Here is a 21,610-nt window from a genome sequence, read left to right on the forward strand (position 1 = left end):
TGTTATAATGCATTTTTTTTATTCCAATCTATTTAACCAGTTAACCCCTTAAGGATGCAGGTTATACATATTCATCCTGCTACCGCTGTGTTAAGCACACTTAGAAGCTATGAGCAGCCATGGCTAATGACAGACAGCAAAGTTGATTGCAGCATCTAAAAACAGGAAGAAACTCCTCTCGGCTAGCTCAGTGGGCTGATTGGGGCCACCACGATGAAATTGTGGGGTCTTGATCAGATGAGAGGATGGCGGAAGGTCTCTTAACTGCCTCCTTAACGTCTGATTGACCATTCCTCATTGCAGGAAACCATGGCAACCTGTTATGGTGTGCTTATAACCCTGATCGATGCTGTTTTATGAAAGAGCATTGTTCAGTGTTTGCAATCCAAAGATTGTAAGTAATAGTTCCCTATAGGGACTAACAAATAGAAACTTAAAAAGCCACCTCCCTAATAAAGGTTTAAAGTGTACCTGTTGTTAACAAAACATTTTTTTATATAGTGTAGATAATACCATTATATTTATATTAAAAGATTTGTATATTTTTCGGTAGATAAATGCTGTCCCTGCAGCTGTTGCCTGTGTCTCTATGAGGAGTCCAAATACAGGAAGTAAAGACAAGACAGGCAGGGCTCTGTGCAGGCTCCTGGCTTGTCAATTATCCTGATGTAAAAAATTATGTAAATAAACAAATATATTTTGCGTCGCCACATCTGTAAATGTCCGAACTGTTAAAATATGTTAATTAAATCGCATTGTCAATGCGTAAAGGTGAAAATATACCAAATTCCAGAATTACATAATTCTGGTCATTTTATATACCACAAAAATAAGGTAGAAAGCAAATAAAAAGTCCCATCAAAACAAAAATGGTACCAATAAAACATACAGATCACAGCACAAAAAAATTAGCCCTCCATACATTCCCAAAAACTTATGTATTATATATATTTTACTAAAATAAAACAAAAATTGCAGTGTGTAGAAATGAAAGCCGGCAAATTTGCGAAATAGTCCCCCCCCCACAAATATATAATACATATATAATATATAATATAATATATAATATAATATATAATATAATTTATTTTTTTTTTTTGCTTTACATCATTGCAAAGTACCATTGGTGGCGCAAAAAACAAGGCCTCATATAGGTGTGTAGGTGGAGAATTGAAAGCATTGTCACTATTATAAGAGGAGGAGGAAAAAACAAAAGTGCAAAAATGAAAAATCCCTGCATCCTTAACAGATTAATGAACCATCACGTGTGTGTGTGTGTGTGTGTGTGTGCGTGCGCGCGCGCGCGCGCATAAAAACACAACATCATAACAACAAATGTGAAAGTATCAAACCACAACTATTTGCCTTTGTTTGTCACTTGTTTTAATGATAAGAAATCAGCCCCTAACGTTCTTTACCATCCTTCAGGTTTGTGATGAACCACATCCATTATTGGTGAAAGAAATGTTGCAGCACTGTGTAAATGCAAACATAGATGAAGCATACAAGGTTTGTTATAATCTTTTTTGTTGTAAAGCTTCTTGTACCAAGTTAACTCTGTTGTCTCACTGTGCGAATTAAGAAGCAGGAAAAAAAAACATACATGGACTTATACTGAAGTATTTTGGCTACCTTATTTTATATCTGTACAAAACATCTCATGAAATAGCTGCTCAAGTTTGGTTAGTTAAAAAGTCCCCAGCTGAACCCATGTCATGCTGATTGTCTTGCTTTTACATTATAAAAATATTTTATATTCTTTTACAGATTATAGCTCATCTATGGAAACTCGGTTATTCTCCAGAAGATATTATAGGCAATATCTTCAGGGTCTGTAAAACTTTCCAGATGCCAGAGTATCTTAAGCTGGAGTTTATTAAGGTATTCCACCTTCTTTTGAGTTCCCACAAGTATTAGATGAAAGTGTATACATATTGGCAAATGGTGCACAAGAACATTTGAGTTTATAATTATTACAGTTGCACATATACAGTGGTCTGCCATATACAGTGGTCTCTCAAGTTACAATATGAAGTGGTTCCAAAGTGACCATTGTATGTTGAAACTATGGTTAAAACTATAACTCTATGAAAACTAATTGGTTCTGAAACCCCAAAATGTCATCTAAATGAAGAAAAAAAATGAGGTAACTAATACAGCTAAAGCAAGTCCTTAAATTATAAAAAAAAAAAAAAAAAAAAAAAAAAAAAAAAAAAGAAAAAGGTGCCATAAAACTTAACATTTAATTATCGGTTTTAAACCACCACAAGCAGGAAAAGGCCTGACTTCTCAAGATACAACAGAAAAATCACTAACCTTTATAAATAAATCACATACAGTATCAGACCACAAAATGGTCATATAGGAGATCAGCATTGGTGATATAACCAAGGGTGTATCCCTAATTATTGCCTCAGCCTATTAGATAACATCCAGTAGTATTTAAACTGAAAACAAGGTGAGGACCAGAAATGAAAGAAAATCACAAGGCATGCAACTTATCATTGTTAGATATGCACAACAAAAGAAGAACTCTATTTCTCGTTGCCTTGGGGGACACGGGAACCGTGGGTATATCTTGCTTCCATTAGGAGGCTGACACTAGGCATAAAAAAAAGTCTACCCCTACTGGCAGGATATACCCTGCCCACTGACTCTGAGCTTATCAGTTTTAGCTTAGTGTCAGTAGGAGGCAGACACAGGTCTGGAGCTCACCAGAACTGGTTGTCTTTTTTATTTTTTATTTTTATTTTTTTTATTATTGTTTCTAGTTTTTCTAGAGTTTAGATTTCTCTCATTTTGTTATTTTCTTTAGGTTGGGGCAACAGGAGCATGGCGCTGCCTGATCTCCCGCTTGCGAGGAAGGGGCATGGTACATAAAGTATGCACAGTTAACCCCTTCTTGCCACCGACCATTGCAAGGGATGTGGCTTGGATCCGGGCTCCCTCTTGTCCCTGTTCACCCCGCTATGCAGCCTGGTATGATGCAGTGTGGCACTAGGCTGGTTTTTGAGGCCCTTTCTACCTGCATTATCTCTCCCTCTGGGAGATCTCATGGCTCTATAGGGGACCTTTTTTAGGTCATGGTGGGCTCAGGGGGTCTTAGTATTTTATTGAGGGTTAGAGGCCTCTTTTCGGGGGTAAGTCCATCTCCCATGTACCTTGCCTGCTTTCTACTTTTTTTTCTGCAACAGTTTTAAGACTGTTGCACGCCCGTCCTTCCACTCTGGCAGTGACAGCCTATACGTCTGTCGCACGGCACTGCTCCGGCTCCCCGCTGTGGCAGACTCTGTACTCGGCTGGGCTGACTCGCGGCAGCGCTTGTTCTTTCCCTGGGCGCATCTTGGGAGTGGGGGCCGCAGCCAGCGGGAAGCCATTATTTAGCCCGCGGCTTCGGCCCTGTCCTCCCAGCTGTAGCTCTGCCCCCTTTTCCGCGTGGTCTGGCGCTCCCTCTCTTGGGTCCCTGCCAATGCCTGGGGTCATCTATCTCCTCCCCCTTTGGCTGGTCTACCTATGGGAGGCTATGAACTCCCCAGGGGACGCCGGCATGCTGCTGTTCCTCCAGCTGCTCTCTGCTGTGGACTCCTTCTGTGTGTGCGCGCTGCTGTTGCTGCAACCGCCATATCTCTCTTCCCGGGACCACCTCCTCTGCAACTGACCTCCACCTTTGCTTGAGACCCCACCGCTGCAAGAGACCTCCTCCTCTATATGAGAACTCTACAAGGGACCTACACCTCTGCGAGGGACCTCCACCTGCTCCTTCAGCTGTTTCAGGACACAGGAACCTGGGTGTTCCTTTTTTTCCTCTGGGTTTGGCTGACTTATCTATTGGGTTCTTTTCCATGTCCAACTACAAGTCCCGAACCCCCCCCCCTGGAACTTCGGACCCTGCTCCAGAAGTTTCCTTCTGCCACACTCCCAAGGTCTTCAGTACTCATGCAGAGTTTGATGACCTGTTGGACCAGCTTGGAAGCATCCTGAAAAATGCTTCCAGGGGTCAAAACTGCTTCAGGCTATGTTTCCATTTGCCCAAGGACCTGGTCTCCAAATGGAACGCCCCCCCCTACAGTGGACCCTCCGGTCTCTCACCTATCTAAGTCCACCACTCTTCCTCTGGCTGATGTGGCTTCTTTCAAGGATCCCATGAACAAACTGATTGAGACCCTGACAAAATTTTGATTTGAAGCCGTAGGTTCAACCTTGGTTCGCCGCAACCTGGGTGTCCAAGGCGTTGTCGCCCTAGGCTTTTCAACTTTGCCAAGACGTTTTATCCGTGGCTCCTACAGATGATCTGGCTGACCTGGCTCACCAGATGTCCAATGCTGGCAATTATCTGTGCTCGGCATCTCTATAGAGTCCGCACGTTGTGCAGCGTTTGCTTCGGGCAAATTGGTTGCTATCTGCCGCTCTGTGGCTGAAGGCCTGGAATGCCGATGCGACCTCCAAGAAATCCCTCATAGAGATGCCTTTTGCTGGCTGCCCTCTTTGGTAAATTTCTGCATGAAATTATGTCTTCGGTGGATGTCTGGGATGCTTACCCCCACATCTCCATTTTTCTAGCCCACCAGCGATTCCTCTGGTTTTCTGTCCCGGCAGGACATTTTCAGTTTGTGGCTCTGCCCTTCGGTTTGGCCAGGGCTCCCTGGGTCTTCACAAAGGTCTTAGTGGTGGTGATCGCTATTCTCTGCTCTTGGGGAGTGTCGTTGCTCCCTTACCTGGACTATTTGTTGATCAAGGCTCCCTCCTTGGCCCAAAATCGAGAGACTCAATATTACACTTCAGACCCTGACCAGTTTCTGGTTTTTATGGGGCTTCGTTTCGACACAGCAAGGGCTCTAGTTCTTCTCCCATCGGACAAGTGGAGTGCTCTGCTGTCCGGTATTCTCCTCTTGCAGTGCCCAGAACCAGTGGCCATCTGTTCTTGCATGGCAGTGCTGGGCAAGATAGTGGCGGCCATGGAAGCTGTTCAATTTGCCCAGTTCCGGTGTCATAATCTCCAGTGGGCCATACTGTCCCTGTGGGACAAATCGCCACTGTCCCTCCACCGCCAGATCAGTCGGCCCCTCTCAGCTTGCCAGTCTCTCCTTTTTAGTGGCTCTGTTCTCCTCTTCTCCGGGAGGGATGCTTGCTTCTCCCGCTGTGTTGTTTCAGGACCGGTTTTTCAGGATTGTCTTTTCAGGACCGGCCGGTTCAGGGCAGTCGGTCTCCCAGGAAGCCTGTCTCCCCATCAATGTCCTGGAACTTCGGGCCATCTTTCTTTGTCGTCTTCACTGGGAGTCGTTCATCTGAGGTCGTCCGGTTGCAGTTCAGATGGACAACGCCACGGCAGTGGCTTATAGCAATCACCAGGGGGGCACGCAAAGGCTCTTGCCAAATGCGTAAGTGACAAGGATTCTGTTCTGGGTGGAACGTCAGGTTTCCTCCATCTTGGCAAGCCGTATTCTCTGGGTGGACAATTGGGAAGCGGACTTTGAGTCGCTCCTCGCCTGACCCCGTGGAGTGGTTTCTCCACCCGGAGTTGTTTGCAGCAATTTGCAACCATTGGGGGACCTGGAAGTGGAGCTCTTTGCGTCCCATCTAAACTGGCAGGTTCCCGAGTTCATGGCCAAGTCCCGCGATGCTCTGGCCTTGGATGAGTTGGTCATTCCCTGGGCGCAGTTCGCCCTTTCTTACCTCTTTCCTCCGATTCCCCTCCTGCCCAGGGTGGAGAGGAAGCTTAAAGCAAAAGGTGTCTCAGCAATTCTTGTGGCTCCGGATTGGCCCCGGCGCCTGTGGTTCGTCTCATGGTGGACGTTCCCATGCAGCTTCTGGACCATCCCGACCTTCTCTTTCAAGGTCCTCTTTAACACTCCAATTCACTTGCCACTGTGTTTGACGTAAGTTTCTCTGTCCGGGTCAATCGTACCATGCTTCGGGCACGTAAGCCGTCCTCTAAGATTTATCATCGCACCTGGTGTGCCTACTTTCGATGGTGCGAGGCCCGTTCCCTTTCTCCGGTTGTTTTTTCCTTGTCAAACCTGCTTTCCTTTCTGCAGGCAGGGCTGGAAAAGCGTCTGTCGCTCAGTGGCCCCCTGGTATCCGACCCTCATGTTCGCTCCTTCCTTCAGGGTATGGCTCACGAGGCTCCTCCATACAGGTCCCCCACTCTGCCCTGAGACCTGAATCTGGTTCTCAGTGCCTTACGAGGCGCCCCATTTGAGCCCCTCAGGGAGGTCTCTTTCTGCTTCTTTTCTTGGAAGATGTCCTTTCTCATTGCTGTTAACTCCATCCAGCAGGTGTCTGAATTGGCAGCTCTCCTGCTTCCCTCCTTTTCTAATCCTTCATCAGGACAAGGCTGTGCTTCGGCCGATGCTGTCCTCTCTCCCCAAGCTGGTCTCCGCTTTCCATCTGAATGAGGATCTCGTCCTTCCCTCCTTCTGCCCAGCCCTTTCTCACCCTAAGGAGCGCTCTCCACAAATTGGATGTGGTCAGGGCTCTGCGATTCTCTTTCCGCCACCTCTTCCTTTCGGCACAGTTATTCACTGTTCATCATTCCGGAAGGCCGGCGCAAGGGGCTTCCAGCCTCTAAGGCGACCATCTCCTGTTTGATCCGGTCTGCCATATTGTAGGCCTATTGTTCTAAAGGGAATGCTGAACCCTTACGGTTATGGCACATTCCACTCGCTCCATTAGGGCCTCCTGGGCGGTCTACAAGTGTTGCAGGCGGCGGTGGCATTGCCCTCCGCCTGATTTCTCTCTTTATTCTGTTTTCCCACCACCGCTTTGGTAAATCCCACGGTTCCGGTGTCCCCCAATGGAGCCGAACGAGAAAAGTAGATATATTTTTTTTCTTATACTTACTGTAAAATCTTTCATGGAGGATCCATTGGGGGACACGGCACCCACCCATTTGTTGTTAGTTGTTGACCTGAGGGTCGGTTGCCTGTCAGTGGGTATGTTCTGTTATTTTTGCCTGGGCCTTACTCAGACTTCTGTTGTGTTTGTTTGGTTTTTTTTTTTCCGGTTCCCTCCTACTGCTTTTGGGACTAAACTGGTTAGCTTGGGGTATATCCTGCCAGGAGGTGCTGACTTATTTTTTATTAACCACTTGGGGGACGCAGGGTGTATGCATACGCCCTGCATTCCCGATCCTTAAGGACTCAGGGCGTACCTGTACGCCCTGGTCCCGTTTACCGGGTCTCACCAGCAGAGAACGGGTTAAACCCGGTGGGTCCCGGTAGCCAGGACCCACGGCTAATGCCAGGCACGGCCGATCGGGCCAATGCCCGGCATTAACCCTTTAGACGCAGCAATCAAAGTTGATTGCGGCGTCTAAAACCAAAGTAAAAGAATCCCGGCAGCTCAGCGGGACTATTGCAACAAAATCGCGATGTCTCAATTAGTTTACCGGACGACGGGAGGGTCCTCACCTGCCTCTCTGTTTTCCGATGGCCAATCTATTGCTCCATGCCTGCGCAGGATTGCAGAAACATTTGCAATGGCAGAGCACTGATCAGTGTATGCAATCAGAAGATTGCATGTTTCAGCCCCCTATGGGGGCTAAAAAATAAAAAAAATTATAATAACCCCTTCCCTTCACTAACCCATTTCCTATTAAGTTGAAAGCACCCCCCTTTTCCCATTTTTTTAAATAATGTAATAAAAAATAAAAATAATCATGTGCGTAAATGTCCGAACTATTAAAATGGCGTACACGGTCGATGTACACGTAAAAAAAATACCAAAGTCCAAAATTCAGCATTTTTGGTAACTTCATATACCATAAAAATATTAATAAAAAGCTATCAAAAAGTCCCATCAAAACAAAAATGGTACCAATAAAAACTACAGATGACGGCGCAAAAAATGAGCCCTCATACCACCCCATACACGGAAAAATAAAAAAGTTATTGGGGTCAGAAGATGCCAATTTTTAAACATACTAATTTTGGTGCATGTAGTTTATAATTTTTTGTATTAAAATAAAATAAAAACTACATAAATTGGGTATCCTTGTAACCGTATGGACCTACAGAATAAAGAAAAGGTGTCATTTTTACCAAATATTGCACTGCATAGAAACGGGAGCCCCCAAAAAATACAAAATGGCATTTTGTTTTTAATTCACCACATAAATAATTATTTTTTTGGTTTCGCCGCAGATATTCTAAAATAAGTGATATCATTACAAAGTACAATTGGTGACGCAAAAAAAAAGCCCTTATATTGGTCTCTAGGTGCAAAATTGAAAGAGTTATGATTTATAGAAAGGAAGGAGGAAAAAGCGAAAATGCAAAAACGAAAATTTGCTGAGTCCCTAAGGAGTTAATGCTTTAATTCCATATAAAAAATATTTAAACATAATAAAAATAAACGTGGTATCGCCGTGTGCGTAAATGTCCGAAGTATTAAAATGTTAGTTAACCCCTTAACGACAATTGACGTAAATGTACATCGTGGTACTTAACGCACCATGACGTACATTTACGGTCCACCATGACTGCGAGCATCGGACCGGTGCTTGCGTCATGCGCGGCAGGTCCTGGCTGCTGTCAGGAGCCAGGGACCCCCTGGTAATGGCGGACATCCGCGATCGCGCGGATGTCCGCCATTAACCCCCTCAGAAGCCGTGATCAATATAGATCATGGCATCTGCGACAATTGAGTACTTTAAATGGATGATTGGATCGCCGCAGTGCTGCCGCGGGCATCCGATCATCCATAATGGCGGTCGGAGGTCCCCTCACCTGCCTCTGTCAGTCTCCAGAGGTCTTCTGCTCTGGTCTGAGATCCAGCAAACCAGAGCAGATGGCGACCAATAATACTGATGAGTGCTATGCTCTATGCATAGCACTGAACAGTGTTAGCAATCAAATTATTGCTATAAATAGTTCCCTATGGCATCTATTAAAGTGTAAAAAAGATAAAAATTTATTTTAAAATGTGAATAATCCCCCTCCCCCAATAAAAATGTAAATCATTCGTTTTCCCATTATACCTCCAAAAAAGTGTGGGGAAAAAAAATGATGTATAAACATATTTGGTATCGCCGCGTGCATAATAATCTAAACTATCAAAATATATTGTTAATTATCCCGTACGGTGAACGGCGTAAACAAAAAAAAGTCCAAAATTTATGCTTTTTAGTCACACTTTATATAAAAAAAAAATTATAAAAAAATTTTATAAAGTAAAACCTAAGCAAACTTGGTACTGATGAAAACTACAGATCAGGGTGCAAAAAATGAGCCCTCATACCACCCGGTATACAGAAAAATTTGAAAGTTATAGGTGGTCAGAGTAGGGCAATTTGAAACATACTAATTTGGTTTAAAATAGTTTAGTTTGAGATTTTTTTTTTTTTTTAAGTGGTACAATTTTAGAAAAGCATATAACATGGGTATCATTTTAATCGTTTTCACCATAGATTAAAGAAAACATGTTATTTTTACCGTAAAGTGTACAGCGTGAAAACAAAACCTTCCAAAATTTGCTAAATTGCGGTTTTCTTTTCAATTTTTCTAAATAAATAATAATAATTTTTTGCTTGCGCTGTAAATTTTTATGGTAAAATGAGTGATGTCACTACAAAGTAAAATTGGTGATGCAGAAAGCAAGCCCTCATATGGGTCTGTGGATGGAAATATAATATAAGAGATATAGATATAGAGAGATAGATAGATAGATTAGAGAGAGAGAGAGATATGATTTTTAGAATGCGAGGAAGAAAAAACGAAAATGCAAAAATAAAATTGGCCTTGTCCTAACGCCAAAATGGGCCTGGTCCTTATGGGGTTAAATCCCATGGTCAGTGGAGTATACGTTAAACAAATACCAAAGTCCAAAATTGCGTACTTCTCGGTCGGCTCCATTTGGGGCACAGAGATCGTGGGTATATCTTGCTGCCACTAGGCAAAACTAAAAGAAAGTCGGCCCCTCCTGACTCTGAGCGTCTGAGACGTTTCCAACGGCTATCGAATCGAGTTTGCGTCCTTTCCATGGGATCGCTTTTTTCGATCCCGCCCTCCTCGTTCTCCTTCTTTGGCGGCGGCCTTTTGGGTCACTCTACAGACCCTTCTCGCTCAAGGAGTGATTGTTCCGGTTCCTTCCGAGGAGCTTTTTTCGGGGGTTCTACTCAAATGTTTTCGTCGTCCCCAAGAAGGGTGCTCCGTTTGCCCTATCCTGGATCTGAAGCTCCTCAACCGCCACTTACTCCTTTCCATGGAGTCTCTCCTTTCTGTGGCGTCCATGAATCAGGGAGAGTGTCTTTCCTCCGTGGATAACCGGGACGCCTATCTTCACATCCTAATTTTTCTGGCTCATCAGCAGTATCCCTGCTTTGCCGGCCCGGAGGGCCATTTTCAGTTTGTGGCTCTTCCCTTCGGTCTGGTCACGGCCCCAAGGGTCTTCGCCAAGATTGCCATCCTTCAAGTCCGGGTCGTGTCTGTGATCCCTTACCTGGACGATCTCCTAGTCAGGGCTCCATCCAGGGACCAGAATCAGGAGACTCCTCACAATGAAAACCTTGTCCCGTTTCGGCTGGGCGATCAACTGGGAAAAGTCCAATCTGTCTCCCACCCAGTCTCTGGTCCTCTCAGGAAGCTCTTCCATCAACCTTTTGGAACTCCGGGCGATTTTTCCTTTGCCGCCTCCATTGGGAGAGGATTCTCCAGGACCATCCTGTTCGTGTCCAGTCAGACAACGCCACGGCTGTGGCATATGTCAATCACCAGGGCGGCACTTGCCCCTCAGCAATGGCCGAAGTCTCCAGGATTCTGCTCATCCACATCCTGGGGATGGACAATTGGGAGGCGGACTTCTTCAGCCATTCCTTGGCCGACCCCGACGAGTGGTCCCTTCATCCAGAGGTGTTTGTGGTCACACTTCGTTCTTCCCTCCTCTTCCTCTCCTTCCCAGGGTCATGAGAAAGCTCAAAGCGGAGGGCTTCTCCGTCATTCTTTTGGCTCCGGATTGGCTCAGACGCTTGGTAAGCCGACGACATTCGCCTCATAGCCGACATACCACTGTGTCTCCCAGTTCGTCCTGACCTACTCTCTCAAGGTCCCCTTTGCCTCCCCAATTTACTGTGGCTGCATGTGACGGTGTGGCCGTTGAAACCACAGTTCTAAGGGCCAGAGGGTTTTCTCCCAAGGTGATCCGCACAATGATCATGGCTCGTAAGCCTTCCTCTGCGAAGATTTATCACTGTATTTGGTGGGTGTATTTCCAATGGTGGGAGTCTCAATCTTTCTCAAGTCGTTTTTTCTCTTCCGCGTCTTTCCTTTTTACAGTTGGGCCTGGAGCAACGCTTGGCCCTCAGTTCTCAAAAGGGTCAGGTGTCGGCTCCCTCTATTCTCTTTTGGCACCCCCTGGTGTCCGACCCTAACGTCCGCACTTTTCTGTAGGGTGTAGTTCATGCGACTCTGCGATACAGATCCCTCCCCCCCCCCCCCCCCCCCCCCCTCCACCGTGGGATCTGAACCTGGTACTCAGTGCATTACAAGGTGCTCCATTTGAACTTCTCCGGGACGTCTCTCTTCACGTCCTTTCCTGGAAGGTGGCTTTCCTTATTGCGGTCACTTCCATTCGGAGGGTTTCTGAGTTGGCAACTCTCTCCTGCCGTTCCCCCTGTCTGGTCCTGCACTAGGACAAGGTTGTTTTTCTTCCAACCCCCACCTTTTTACCTAAGGTGGTCTCTCTTTTTAACCTCAATGAGGATATCCTCCCATCTTTTTGCTCAGCTCCCTCTCATCCCAAGGAGTGCTTGCTTCATTGTCTTGACGTGGTTCGGGCTTTTCGGATCTACCTTTCGGTCACTTCACCTTTGTCAGTGTGACTCATTTGTGCTTCCGGAGGGTCGTCGTAAGGGACTTCCAGCTTCAAAGGAGACCATTTTGCGGTGGATCCGTTCTGCCATATCGGAAGCCTACCGCAGCAGAAGGAAGACTTCACCTTTCTGGGTCACAGCTCATTCCACTCGTTCCGTTGGGGCCTCCTGGGCTCTCCGCAATAGTAGGGCCTCGGCCTTGCAAGTCTGTAAGGCGGCCACTTGGTCATCTTTGCACACTTTAACCAAATTTTACCAGGTGTACACTTTGTCTAACGCCGGCTTGGGTTGCAAGCTGTTGCAGGCGGCTGTGGCTCAGCCAATTGCCTGATTTTGCTTTGTGTTTTCTCCCACCCCGGGGACTGTTTTGGTACGTCACACGGTCTCTGTGTCCCCCAATGGAGCTGACCGAGAGATTTTTTTTTATTTTTTATCCTTACCGTAAAATCTTTCTCGGAGGATCCATTGGGGGGGCACAGCACCCACCCATTTGTTCTGCTGACTATGGTTCGGTTTTTTATTTCCGGGGATAGTTCTGTTATTTTTGTCTGTGGTTTCCCTTGGACAGTTGCTGGTGTTTTTTTGCTGGGGCGACTTTCTTTTAGTCTTGCCTAGTGTCAGCAAGATATACCTACTGTCTCTGTGTCTCCCAATGGATCTGTAGAGATTTTACGGAAAGCATAAAAATCTTTTTTGGACATTTTGTATACACTAAAAAAAAGTATAAAAAAGCGACCAAAAGGTCCCATCAAAACAAAAAGGTACCAATAAAAACTACAGACCACGGCACAAAAAAAATGAGCCCTCACACATCCCCGTATACAGAAAATTAAGTTATAGGGGGTCGGAAAATGCCAAATGTAGTTATAATTTTTTTTTTTTTTTTTTTTTTTAAGTACCGTAAAACCTACATAAATCGGGTATCTTTGTAACCATATGGACCTACAGAATAATATAAATTTTTTTTTTTCAATTTTGTCCCACCCAATTTATTTTTTTTTTGTTTCGCCGAATATTTTGTGGTGAAATGACTGTCATTTACAAATTAAAATGAGCAGCGCAAAAGCAAGCTCTCATGTGGGTCTGTAGGTGGAAAACTTAGTTATGATTTTTAGAAGGTGAGGAGGAAAAAACGAAAGTGTAAAAAAAAAAAAAAAACTTGAGTCCTTAACGCATATGGACGTTTATAAATGTCTATAAGCAGCTCCCAAGGTATGACGTGCGCTCAGCAGGTGAGCTTACATACCTGGTGGGTCCCGGTTTCTATAAGCAACCAGGAACCGTGGCTAATGCCGGACATCGCCAATTGGGCTGATGTCCGGCATTAACTCTTTGATCGCCGCGTCTAAAGTGAAAGTAAAAGCTTCCCCGGCAGCTCATTCGAGCTGATCGGAACCATCGCGGTAAAATCGCGGTGTCCTGTTCAGCTAGAATGCAACAGGAGGGTGCCTTACCTGCCTCCTGCGCGTCTGATCGGCGATTGATTTGCTCCAAGCCTGAAATCCAGGCAGTGATCAGTGTATTGAATCAATGTACTGCATGTTATAGTACCCTATGGAGGCTATAACATTGCAAAAGAAAGTGAACAAAAAAATAGTTAATAAAGATCATTTAACCCCCCCCCCTTTCCAATAAAAAAAAAATTAAATAAAAATATATGTGGTATCGCTGTGTGCGTAAATGTCCGAACTCTAAAAATATATTGTTAATTAAACCGCACGGTCAAAGGCGTACGCGCCAAAAAGATCCAAAATCACTTATTTTTGGTCACTTTTTATACCATAATTTTTTTTTTCATAAAAAGCGATCAAAGAGTCAATCAAAACAAATATGGTACCGATAAAAACTACAGATTACGGCGGAAAAATGAGCCCTACAGCACCGTACATGGAAAAATAAGTTTTATATTGGTCAGAATAGGACAATTTTAAACGTAAAAATTTTCCTGCATGTAGTTATGATTTTTTTTCAGAAGCCCGTATATACTCGAGTATAAGCCGACCCGAGTATAAGCCGAGACCCCTAATTTCAACCCAAAATCCCAGGAAAAGTTATTGACTCGAGTATAAGCCTAGGGTGGGAAATACATCATCCCCCCCTGTCATCATCCAGACCCCCGTCATTAACATCCTCATCATCATCCCCTTGTCATCATCCCACACATCCCCCCCTTCATCATCCCCTTATCATCCCACACATCCCCCCTTCATCATCCCCTTATCATCCCACACATCCCCCTTCATCATCCCCTTATCATCCCACACATCCCCCCCTTCATCATCCCCTTATCATCCCGCACATCCCCCCTTCATCATCCCCTTATCATCCCACACATCCCCCCCTTCATCATCCCCTTATCATCCCACACATCCCCCCTTCATCATCCCCTTATCATCCCACACATCCCCCCTTCATCATCCCCTTGTCATCATTCGCCCTCAGTGGTCTTCAACCTGCGGACCTCCAGAGGTTTCAAAACTACAACTCCCAGCAAGCCCGGGCAGCCATCGGCTGTCCGGGCTTGCTGGGAGTTGTAGTTTTGAAACCTCCGGAGGTCCGCAGGTTGAAGACCACTGCGGCCTTCGACATCATCCAGCCCCCTCTCACCCCCCTTTAGTTCTGAGTACTCACCTCCGCTCGGCGCTGGTCCGGTGCTGCAGGGCTGTCCGGTGAGGAGGTGGTCCGGGCTGCTATCTTCACCGGGGGCGCCTCTTCTCCGCGCTTCCGACCCGGAATAGAGGCGTTGCCTTGACAACGACGCAGAAGTACGTTGGCAATGAACGCACCTCTGCGTCGTTGTCAAGGCAACGTGACTATTCTGAGGCCGGGCCCGAAGCGCTTAGAAGAGGCCTCCCCGGTGAAGATAGCAGCCCGGAACCACTATCCCACTGGACAACCTCCTCACCGGACAGCCCTGCAGCACCGGACCAGCGCCGAGCGGAGGTGAGTAGTCAGAACTAAAGGGGGTGAGAGGGGGCTGGATGATGTCGAAGGCCGCAGTGGTCTTCAACCTGCGGACCTCCGGAGGTTTCAAAACTACAACTCCCAGCAAGCCCGGACAGCCGATGGCTGGCCGGGCTTGCTGGGAGTTGTAGTTTTGAAACCTCTGGAGGTCCGCAGGTTGAAGACCACTGCGGGTGGGGGAGTTCACTCGAGTATAAGCCGAGGGGGGTGTTTTCAGCACGAAAAATCGTGCTGAAAAACTCGGCTTATACTCGAGTATATACGGTAATACAAAATCAAACCTATATAAGTAGGGTATCATTTTAACCATATGGACCTACAGAATAAAGTTTTGTTTTTACCGAAAAATTTACTATGTAGAAACGGAAGCCCTCAAGTGTTACAAAATGAAGTTTTTCTTCCATTTTGTCGCACAATGATTTTTTTTTTTTTTTTTTTCGCCGCAGATTTTGGGGTAAAATGACTGTCATTACAAAGTAGAATTGGTGGCACAAAAAAAATAAGCCATCATACGGATTTTAAGGTGCAAAATTGAAAGTGTTATTATTTTTAGAAGGTGACGAGGAAAAAACGAAAAAGGCAAAAACTGAAAAACCCTGCGTCCTTAACGACAATGGACGTAAATGTATGCCATGGTGACGTGGTACTTAACGCACCATGAAGTACATTTACGTGCCGCCGTGATCGCAAGCACCGGAGTGATGCTCGCGTCATGCACGGCAGGTCCCGGCTGCTATCCGGTAATGGCGGACATCCGCGATCACGCGTATGTCTGCCATTAACCCCCCAGATGCCGTGATCAATACAGATGACTGCATCTGCGGCAGTGCGGTACTTTGAATGGATGATCGGATTGCCTGCAGCACTGCCGCGGGGATCCGATCATCCAGCATGGCAGCCGGAGGTCCCCTCACCTGGCTCCGGCTGTCTCCCGGGGTCTTCTGCTCTACTGTTCAGTGCTATGTCCTATACATAGCACTGAACAGTATTGGCAATCAAATGATTGCTATGAATGGGACATAAAAAGTGTAAAAAAAAAAAAAAAAAAAAAAAAGTTACAAAAATTTAAATAAAGTAAACAAGTGAAAAATCCCCTCCCCCAATAAAGTAAAATGTCCGTTTTTCCCATTTTACCCCCCAAAAAGCGTAAAAAAAAAAAAAATTAATACACATATTTGGTATCGCCGCGTGCATAAGAGTCTGAACTATTAAAATATAATGTTAATTATCCCGTATGGTGAAAGTCCAAAATTGCTGCTTTTTTGTCACATTTTATTCCCAAAAAAATTAATAAAAAATGTAGGCAAAGTAAAACATAAGCAAAAAGTGGTACTGATAAAAACTACAGATTATGGCGCAAAAAATTAGCTCTCATATCGCCCCATATACGGAAAAATGAGAAAGTTATAGGTGGTCAAAATAAGGCAATTTCAAACATACTAATTTTGTTAAAATGGTTTGAGTTTTTTTTAAGCGGTACAATTATAGAAAAGCATAGAACATGGGTATCATTTTAATCATATTGACCCACAGAATAGAGAAAACATGTCATTTTTACCGGAAAGTGTACAGTGTGAAAACAAAACCTTCCTAAATTTGCTAAATTGCGGTTTTCTTTTCAATTTTCCCACATAAATAATATTTGTTTGGTTGTGCCGTACATTTTATGATAAATTAAGTGATGTACCGTATTTATCGGCGTATAACACGCACTTTTTAGGCTAAAAGTTTTAGCCTAAAGTCTATGTGCGTGTTATACGCCGATACACCCCAGGAAAGGCAGGGGGAGAGAGGCCGTCGCTGCCCGCTTCTCTCCCCCTGCCTTTCCTGGGGTCTAGAGCTGCCGTCCCTTCTCTCCCCCTGGCTATCGGCGCCGCTGCCCGTTCTGTCCCCCTGACTATCTGTGCCGGCGCCGATAGCCAGGGGCAGAGAAGCGGCGCCGACAGCCAGGGGGAGAGAAGGGGCAGCGGCACCCATTGCCGGCGCCACTGCCCCGTTGCCTCACCCCATCCCCGGTGGCATAATTACCTGTTGCCGGGGTCAGGTCCGCGCTGCTGCAGGCCTCCGGCGTGCGTCCCCTGTGTCGTTGCTATGCACGGCGCGGCGCACTGACGTCATGCGCCGCGGCGTGTAGCGCATAGCAACGACGCAGGGGACGCACGCCGGAGGCTTGCAGCAGAGCGGACCCGACCCCGGCAACAGGTAATTATGCCACCGGGGATGGGGGGAGGCAACGGGGCAGTGGTGCCGGCAATGGGTGCCGCTGCCCCTTCTCTCCCCCTGGCTGTCGGCGCTGCTTCTCTCCCCCTGGCTATCGGCGCCCGCAATGGGGCGCCGGCACAGATAGTCAGGGGGACAGAACGGGCAGCGGTGCCGATAGCCAGGGGGAGAGAAGGGACGGCAACAGGGCTCTAAACCCCAGGAAAGGCAGGGGGAGAGAAGCGGGCAGCGACGGCCTCTCTCCCCCTGCCTTTCCTGGGGGTGTATCTGGGTATACACGCGCACACACGCACTCTCATTTTACCATGAATATTTGGGTAAAAAACTTTTTTTACCCAAATATCCTTGATAAAATGAGGGTGCGTGTTATAGGCCGGTGCGTGGTATACCCCGATAAATACGGTAATTACAAAGTACAATTGACGCAAAAACAAGCCCTCATATGGGTTTGTAAATGGAAATATAAAAGTTATGATTTTTAGAAGGCGAGGAGGAAAAAACTAAGATACAAAAATTAAAATTGGTCTGGTCCTTAAGGGGTTAAAGGGGTACTCCGGTGGAAAACATGTTTTTATTTTATTTTTTTTAAATCAACTGGTGCCAGAAAGTTAAACAGATTTGTAAATTACTTCTTTCTTTCCAGTACTTTTTAGTAGCTCTATGCTACAGAGGAAATTTTCTTTTTGAATTTTATTTTTTGTCTTGTTCACAGTGCTCTCTGCTGACACCCGATGCCCATATCAGGAACTGTCCAGAGCAGGAGATAATCCTCATAGCAAACTTATGCTACTCTGGACAGTTCCTGACAAAGACAGAGGTGTCAGCAGAGAGCACTGTGGACAAGACAAAAAAGCTAAGAATTTCTTCTGTAGCATAAAGCTGCTAATAATTACTGGAAGGATAAAGATTTTTTTTTAATAAAAGTAATTTACAAATCTGTTTAACTTTCTGGCACCAGTTCATAAAAAAATAAAAATTCCACCGGAGTACCCCTTTAACCCCTTAAGGACCAGGCGTTTTTGGTTTTTTTGCACTTTCGTTTTTTCCTCCTTACCCTTTACAAAATAACTCTTTCAATTTTGCACCTAAAAATCTGTATTATGGCATATTTTTTGCGCCACCAATTCTACTTTGTAATGACATCATTGTACCCAAAAATCTACAGCGAAACGGGAAAAAAAATCATTGTGCGACAAAATTGAAAAAAAAATGCAATTTTGTAACTTTTGGGGGCTTCCGTTTCTACGTAGTACATTTTTCCTTAAAAATTACACCTTATCTTTATTCTGTAGGTCCATACGGTTAAAATGATACCCTACTTGTATAGGTTTAATTTTGTATTACTATTGAAAAAAAATCATAAATACATGCAGGAAAATTTATACGTTTAAAATTGTCATTTTCTGAGCCCTATAACTTTTTATTTTTCCATGTTCAGGGGGCTATAGGGTCTCATTTTTTGCGCCGTGATCTGCAGTTTTTGTCGGTACCATTTTTGCATTGATTGGACTTTTTAATCGCTTTTTATTAATCTTTTCATGATATAAAAAGTGACCAAAAATACGCTATTTTGGACTTTGGAATTTTTTTGCGCGTATGCCATTGAACGTGCGGTTTAAAAAGTATATTTTTATAATTCGGACATTTCCGCACGCGGTGATACCACATATATGTTTGTTTTTATTTACTGTTATTTTTTTATTCTTCGAAATGCCAGGTGATTCAAACTTTTATTAGGGGAAGGGATCATTGAAAGGCTTAATAATTTTTTTTTTTTACACTTATAGCCCAGGGGGGCTATAACATTGCATGTACTGATCTTTACCACTGAGTGATGCATCTCCTTAGGAATGCATCAATCGGTGTTTTCGGTCATTGAATGCTCAAGCCTGGATCTCAGGCTTCAAGCATTCATTCGGCAATCGGACTGCAGGAAGGAAGGTAAGAGACCTTCCTCCTGAAGTACAGCTGTTCGGGATGCCGTGATTATACCGCGGCGATCCCTAACAGCTCCCTGAGCTAACCGGCACATTTTACTTTCACTTTTAGCCATTTGGCTAAAGGGTTAATAGGGCACGGCACCGCGATCAGTGCCGCGCGCTATTAGTGGCGGGTCCCGGCTTCACTATGACGCCGGCCCCGCCGTGATATGATGCGGGGTTACCATGTAACCCCGCGTTATATCACGGGAGCGGGACTAGGGGCGTAAGTTTACGCCCTTGGTCCTTAACAGGTTGAGGGGTTACATGTGTGGGATTAATTCATGCTTAAGAAACCTTTTGCCGATGAAATATGCCCCATCTAAGCAGACCAATGCTGTCTCAAAGGAATACTTCAGCATTTTAAACACATCCCCCATCCACAGCTTAGGGAATAACTGTATGATCATGGGGTCCAACCTATGGGACCGCCACCACGGTCTCCAGAACAGGGCTCCAAATATCCTAGCTGCATGGCACACGCTCTATGCACATATGCGGTATCCCTGGCACTCCTGAGAATGCATGGAGTGCATACCAATGCTACACTCTATAGCTAGGAGATTCAGGCTCCATTCTGGACATGTTTGATGCCCCCTTGTAGGATCAGACCTTTATCCCTAATCTTGTGAATAGGGAATACATTTATAAAGGCTGGAGAACCCCCTTTAATGCCTTCATGACCCAACAAATTTGGATTTGAGGTGATCCAAGGAAGCCCAAAGAGCACAGGTTTTAGGCCCTAGGCTTCTCCAGCAACCCACATCACAGGGATGCCAATGGGACCACTAGATAGTTACCACAGGGGTTACCAGCATTTAATGTTTAAATGCAGTGAGTGCTATTGATCACAACATTTAACCATTTAAATGACACATGTTGGAGTGTTCTCCAATGTTAATTACCTGCAGTGGGCTTCTGCCAGTTACGATGCGGGCCTGCGCCATATTCATGTACATCATAGGTTGGAAAGGGGTTAAAGAGGATCTGTGGCACCTCCTGTTTTAGTAAATGTATACCCCATGTAGTAGTTCTGCGCCTTTTTGTTTTTCTTAGGGTGCTTTCACACTGCGGAATCTCCGCTCGGCAGTAGGACCACCGGGCACTGCGCCGTCACTATTGACAGCTATGCAGTACTTGTGGAATTCCGTACAAAGAATGAACGTTCTTTCTTCGCGTGTAACAATTTCAGTGGCGGAATTGTCCGCAACTGAAATTCTGCAGTGTGAACGGGTCTTGCAGAAGACCCATTCACACTGATGGTACTGTTCACTGCATGGAATTCTACTCGAGGAATTCCGCAGTATGAACGTACCCTTACAGCTGTGTGGCACTCATCTGTTCTTATTAAAAATGTATAACTAAATCGCCAACTGGGTGTTAACAGGGGACAAGTTCCTATTGTGTCCGAGACAAGGATTAATGCCATTTAAAAAAAAGTCAGAATTTATGTTTTTTGTTTATCCTACATCATCAGATAATGCCTTAAAGAACAAGCCAACTACCTTGATGGAAAAATTGTTATGGCTCAAGGAGGGCAGGGATGACCCTACTTAACTGAAATTCATAGTCAAATATTTTGGAGAGTTTTCTCTTTTTGTCAAGCATTTATTTTGCAAGAATAAGTTAGTCAATAAGAGGTTTAAGAAAAAAAAAGCATGGCTGTCTTCTTTGTGGAACACTGACACACCTGTCTCTTAAGCTCAATTCTGTTAAAGTGAATAGGGATGAGTTGCAGTACCACATAACATATATATGTGGACAGGTGCGATGCCATTTTAGTGTAAAAAAAAATTAGTAAAGATGTGTATTTGTGAAAATACTGACTTTTTTTTTTTTTTGTTTTTCAGGAAATTGGTTACACTCACATGAAAGTTGCAGAGGGTGTGAATTCTCTTCTACAGATGGCTGGACTTCTTGCTCGGCTATGTCAGAAGACCGCACTGCCTACAAGCTCATAGTTTTTTTTTGAGTTTTTCAGTACTGCTGTTATATAGCTGTTTATAAAAATATTTTGAGTTGCGTTTTATATGTACTTAATTGCTGAATAGTGTACATCTGAATAAATATTTCCATGTTTCAGATGTATAAGTTGGTTGGATTTATGAAAAAAAAAATTGGAAAATATACGTAATGGTATTGATTCTATCGTATGGATTCCATAAATTGTTTTTCTAAATCTTGGAGTAGGTTGGAAAAAAAAGGTAAGGCTTTTACACAGGTAGATGACAGCCCGATGCAAGTTCTGATCAAGTAGGTTAGCACTCAATAACTGGACGTGGTCACTAATACTGGTGATTCCACAATGTTTATGGTTATTTTTTATTTGAGAATTGGGAAAAGGGGGTGATTTAATCTTATGGGGGTTATATGGTACCACATTAATTGCAATTTTTTTTTATTTTTTACTATTTTTGTTTCACTTAAATTTTTTTAGTCCCTATTACTATTGCATACACTGTAAAATGATATGGCCTGAACCTCAGCCACAAGAATTTTGGCCCCCTCAGATTCTGGGATCAACTTTGATTGTGGGATCTAGAGGGTTAATATTGAGCAATGTCACAATTGCCCATGCCCAGCATTAGGGGTCTGTCCTGGCTGTTTATAGTAGCCATTCCTCAGTCTCTGAAAAAAAGTG

General features: G+C 44.7%; 1 protein-coding gene across 1 annotated transcript in view; it reads left to right on the forward strand.

The window, feature by feature from the left end:
* The window catches only part of RFC2 (replication factor C subunit 2), a 55,039-nt gene extending 33,962 nt beyond the window's left edge, over positions 1–21,077 (forward strand). Inside the window, exons 9-11 of the mRNA XM_056560539.1 lie at positions 1,429–1,509; positions 1,768–1,881; positions 20,820–21,077. Coding sequence (XP_056416514.1) covers positions 1,429–1,509; positions 1,768–1,881; positions 20,820–20,930 — 306 coding nt within the window. The 3' untranslated portion in view covers positions 20,931–21,077. The remainder of the gene's footprint in view (positions 1–1,428; positions 1,510–1,767; positions 1,882–20,819) is intronic.
* Positions 21,078–21,610: the final 533 nt, after the last annotated feature.

Source organism: Hyla sarda, chromosome 2 (genome assembly GCF_029499605.1).
Source record: "Hyla sarda isolate aHylSar1 chromosome 2, aHylSar1.hap1, whole genome shotgun sequence".
Taxonomy (NCBI): Eukaryota; Metazoa; Chordata; class Amphibia; order Anura; family Hylidae; genus Hyla; species Hyla sarda.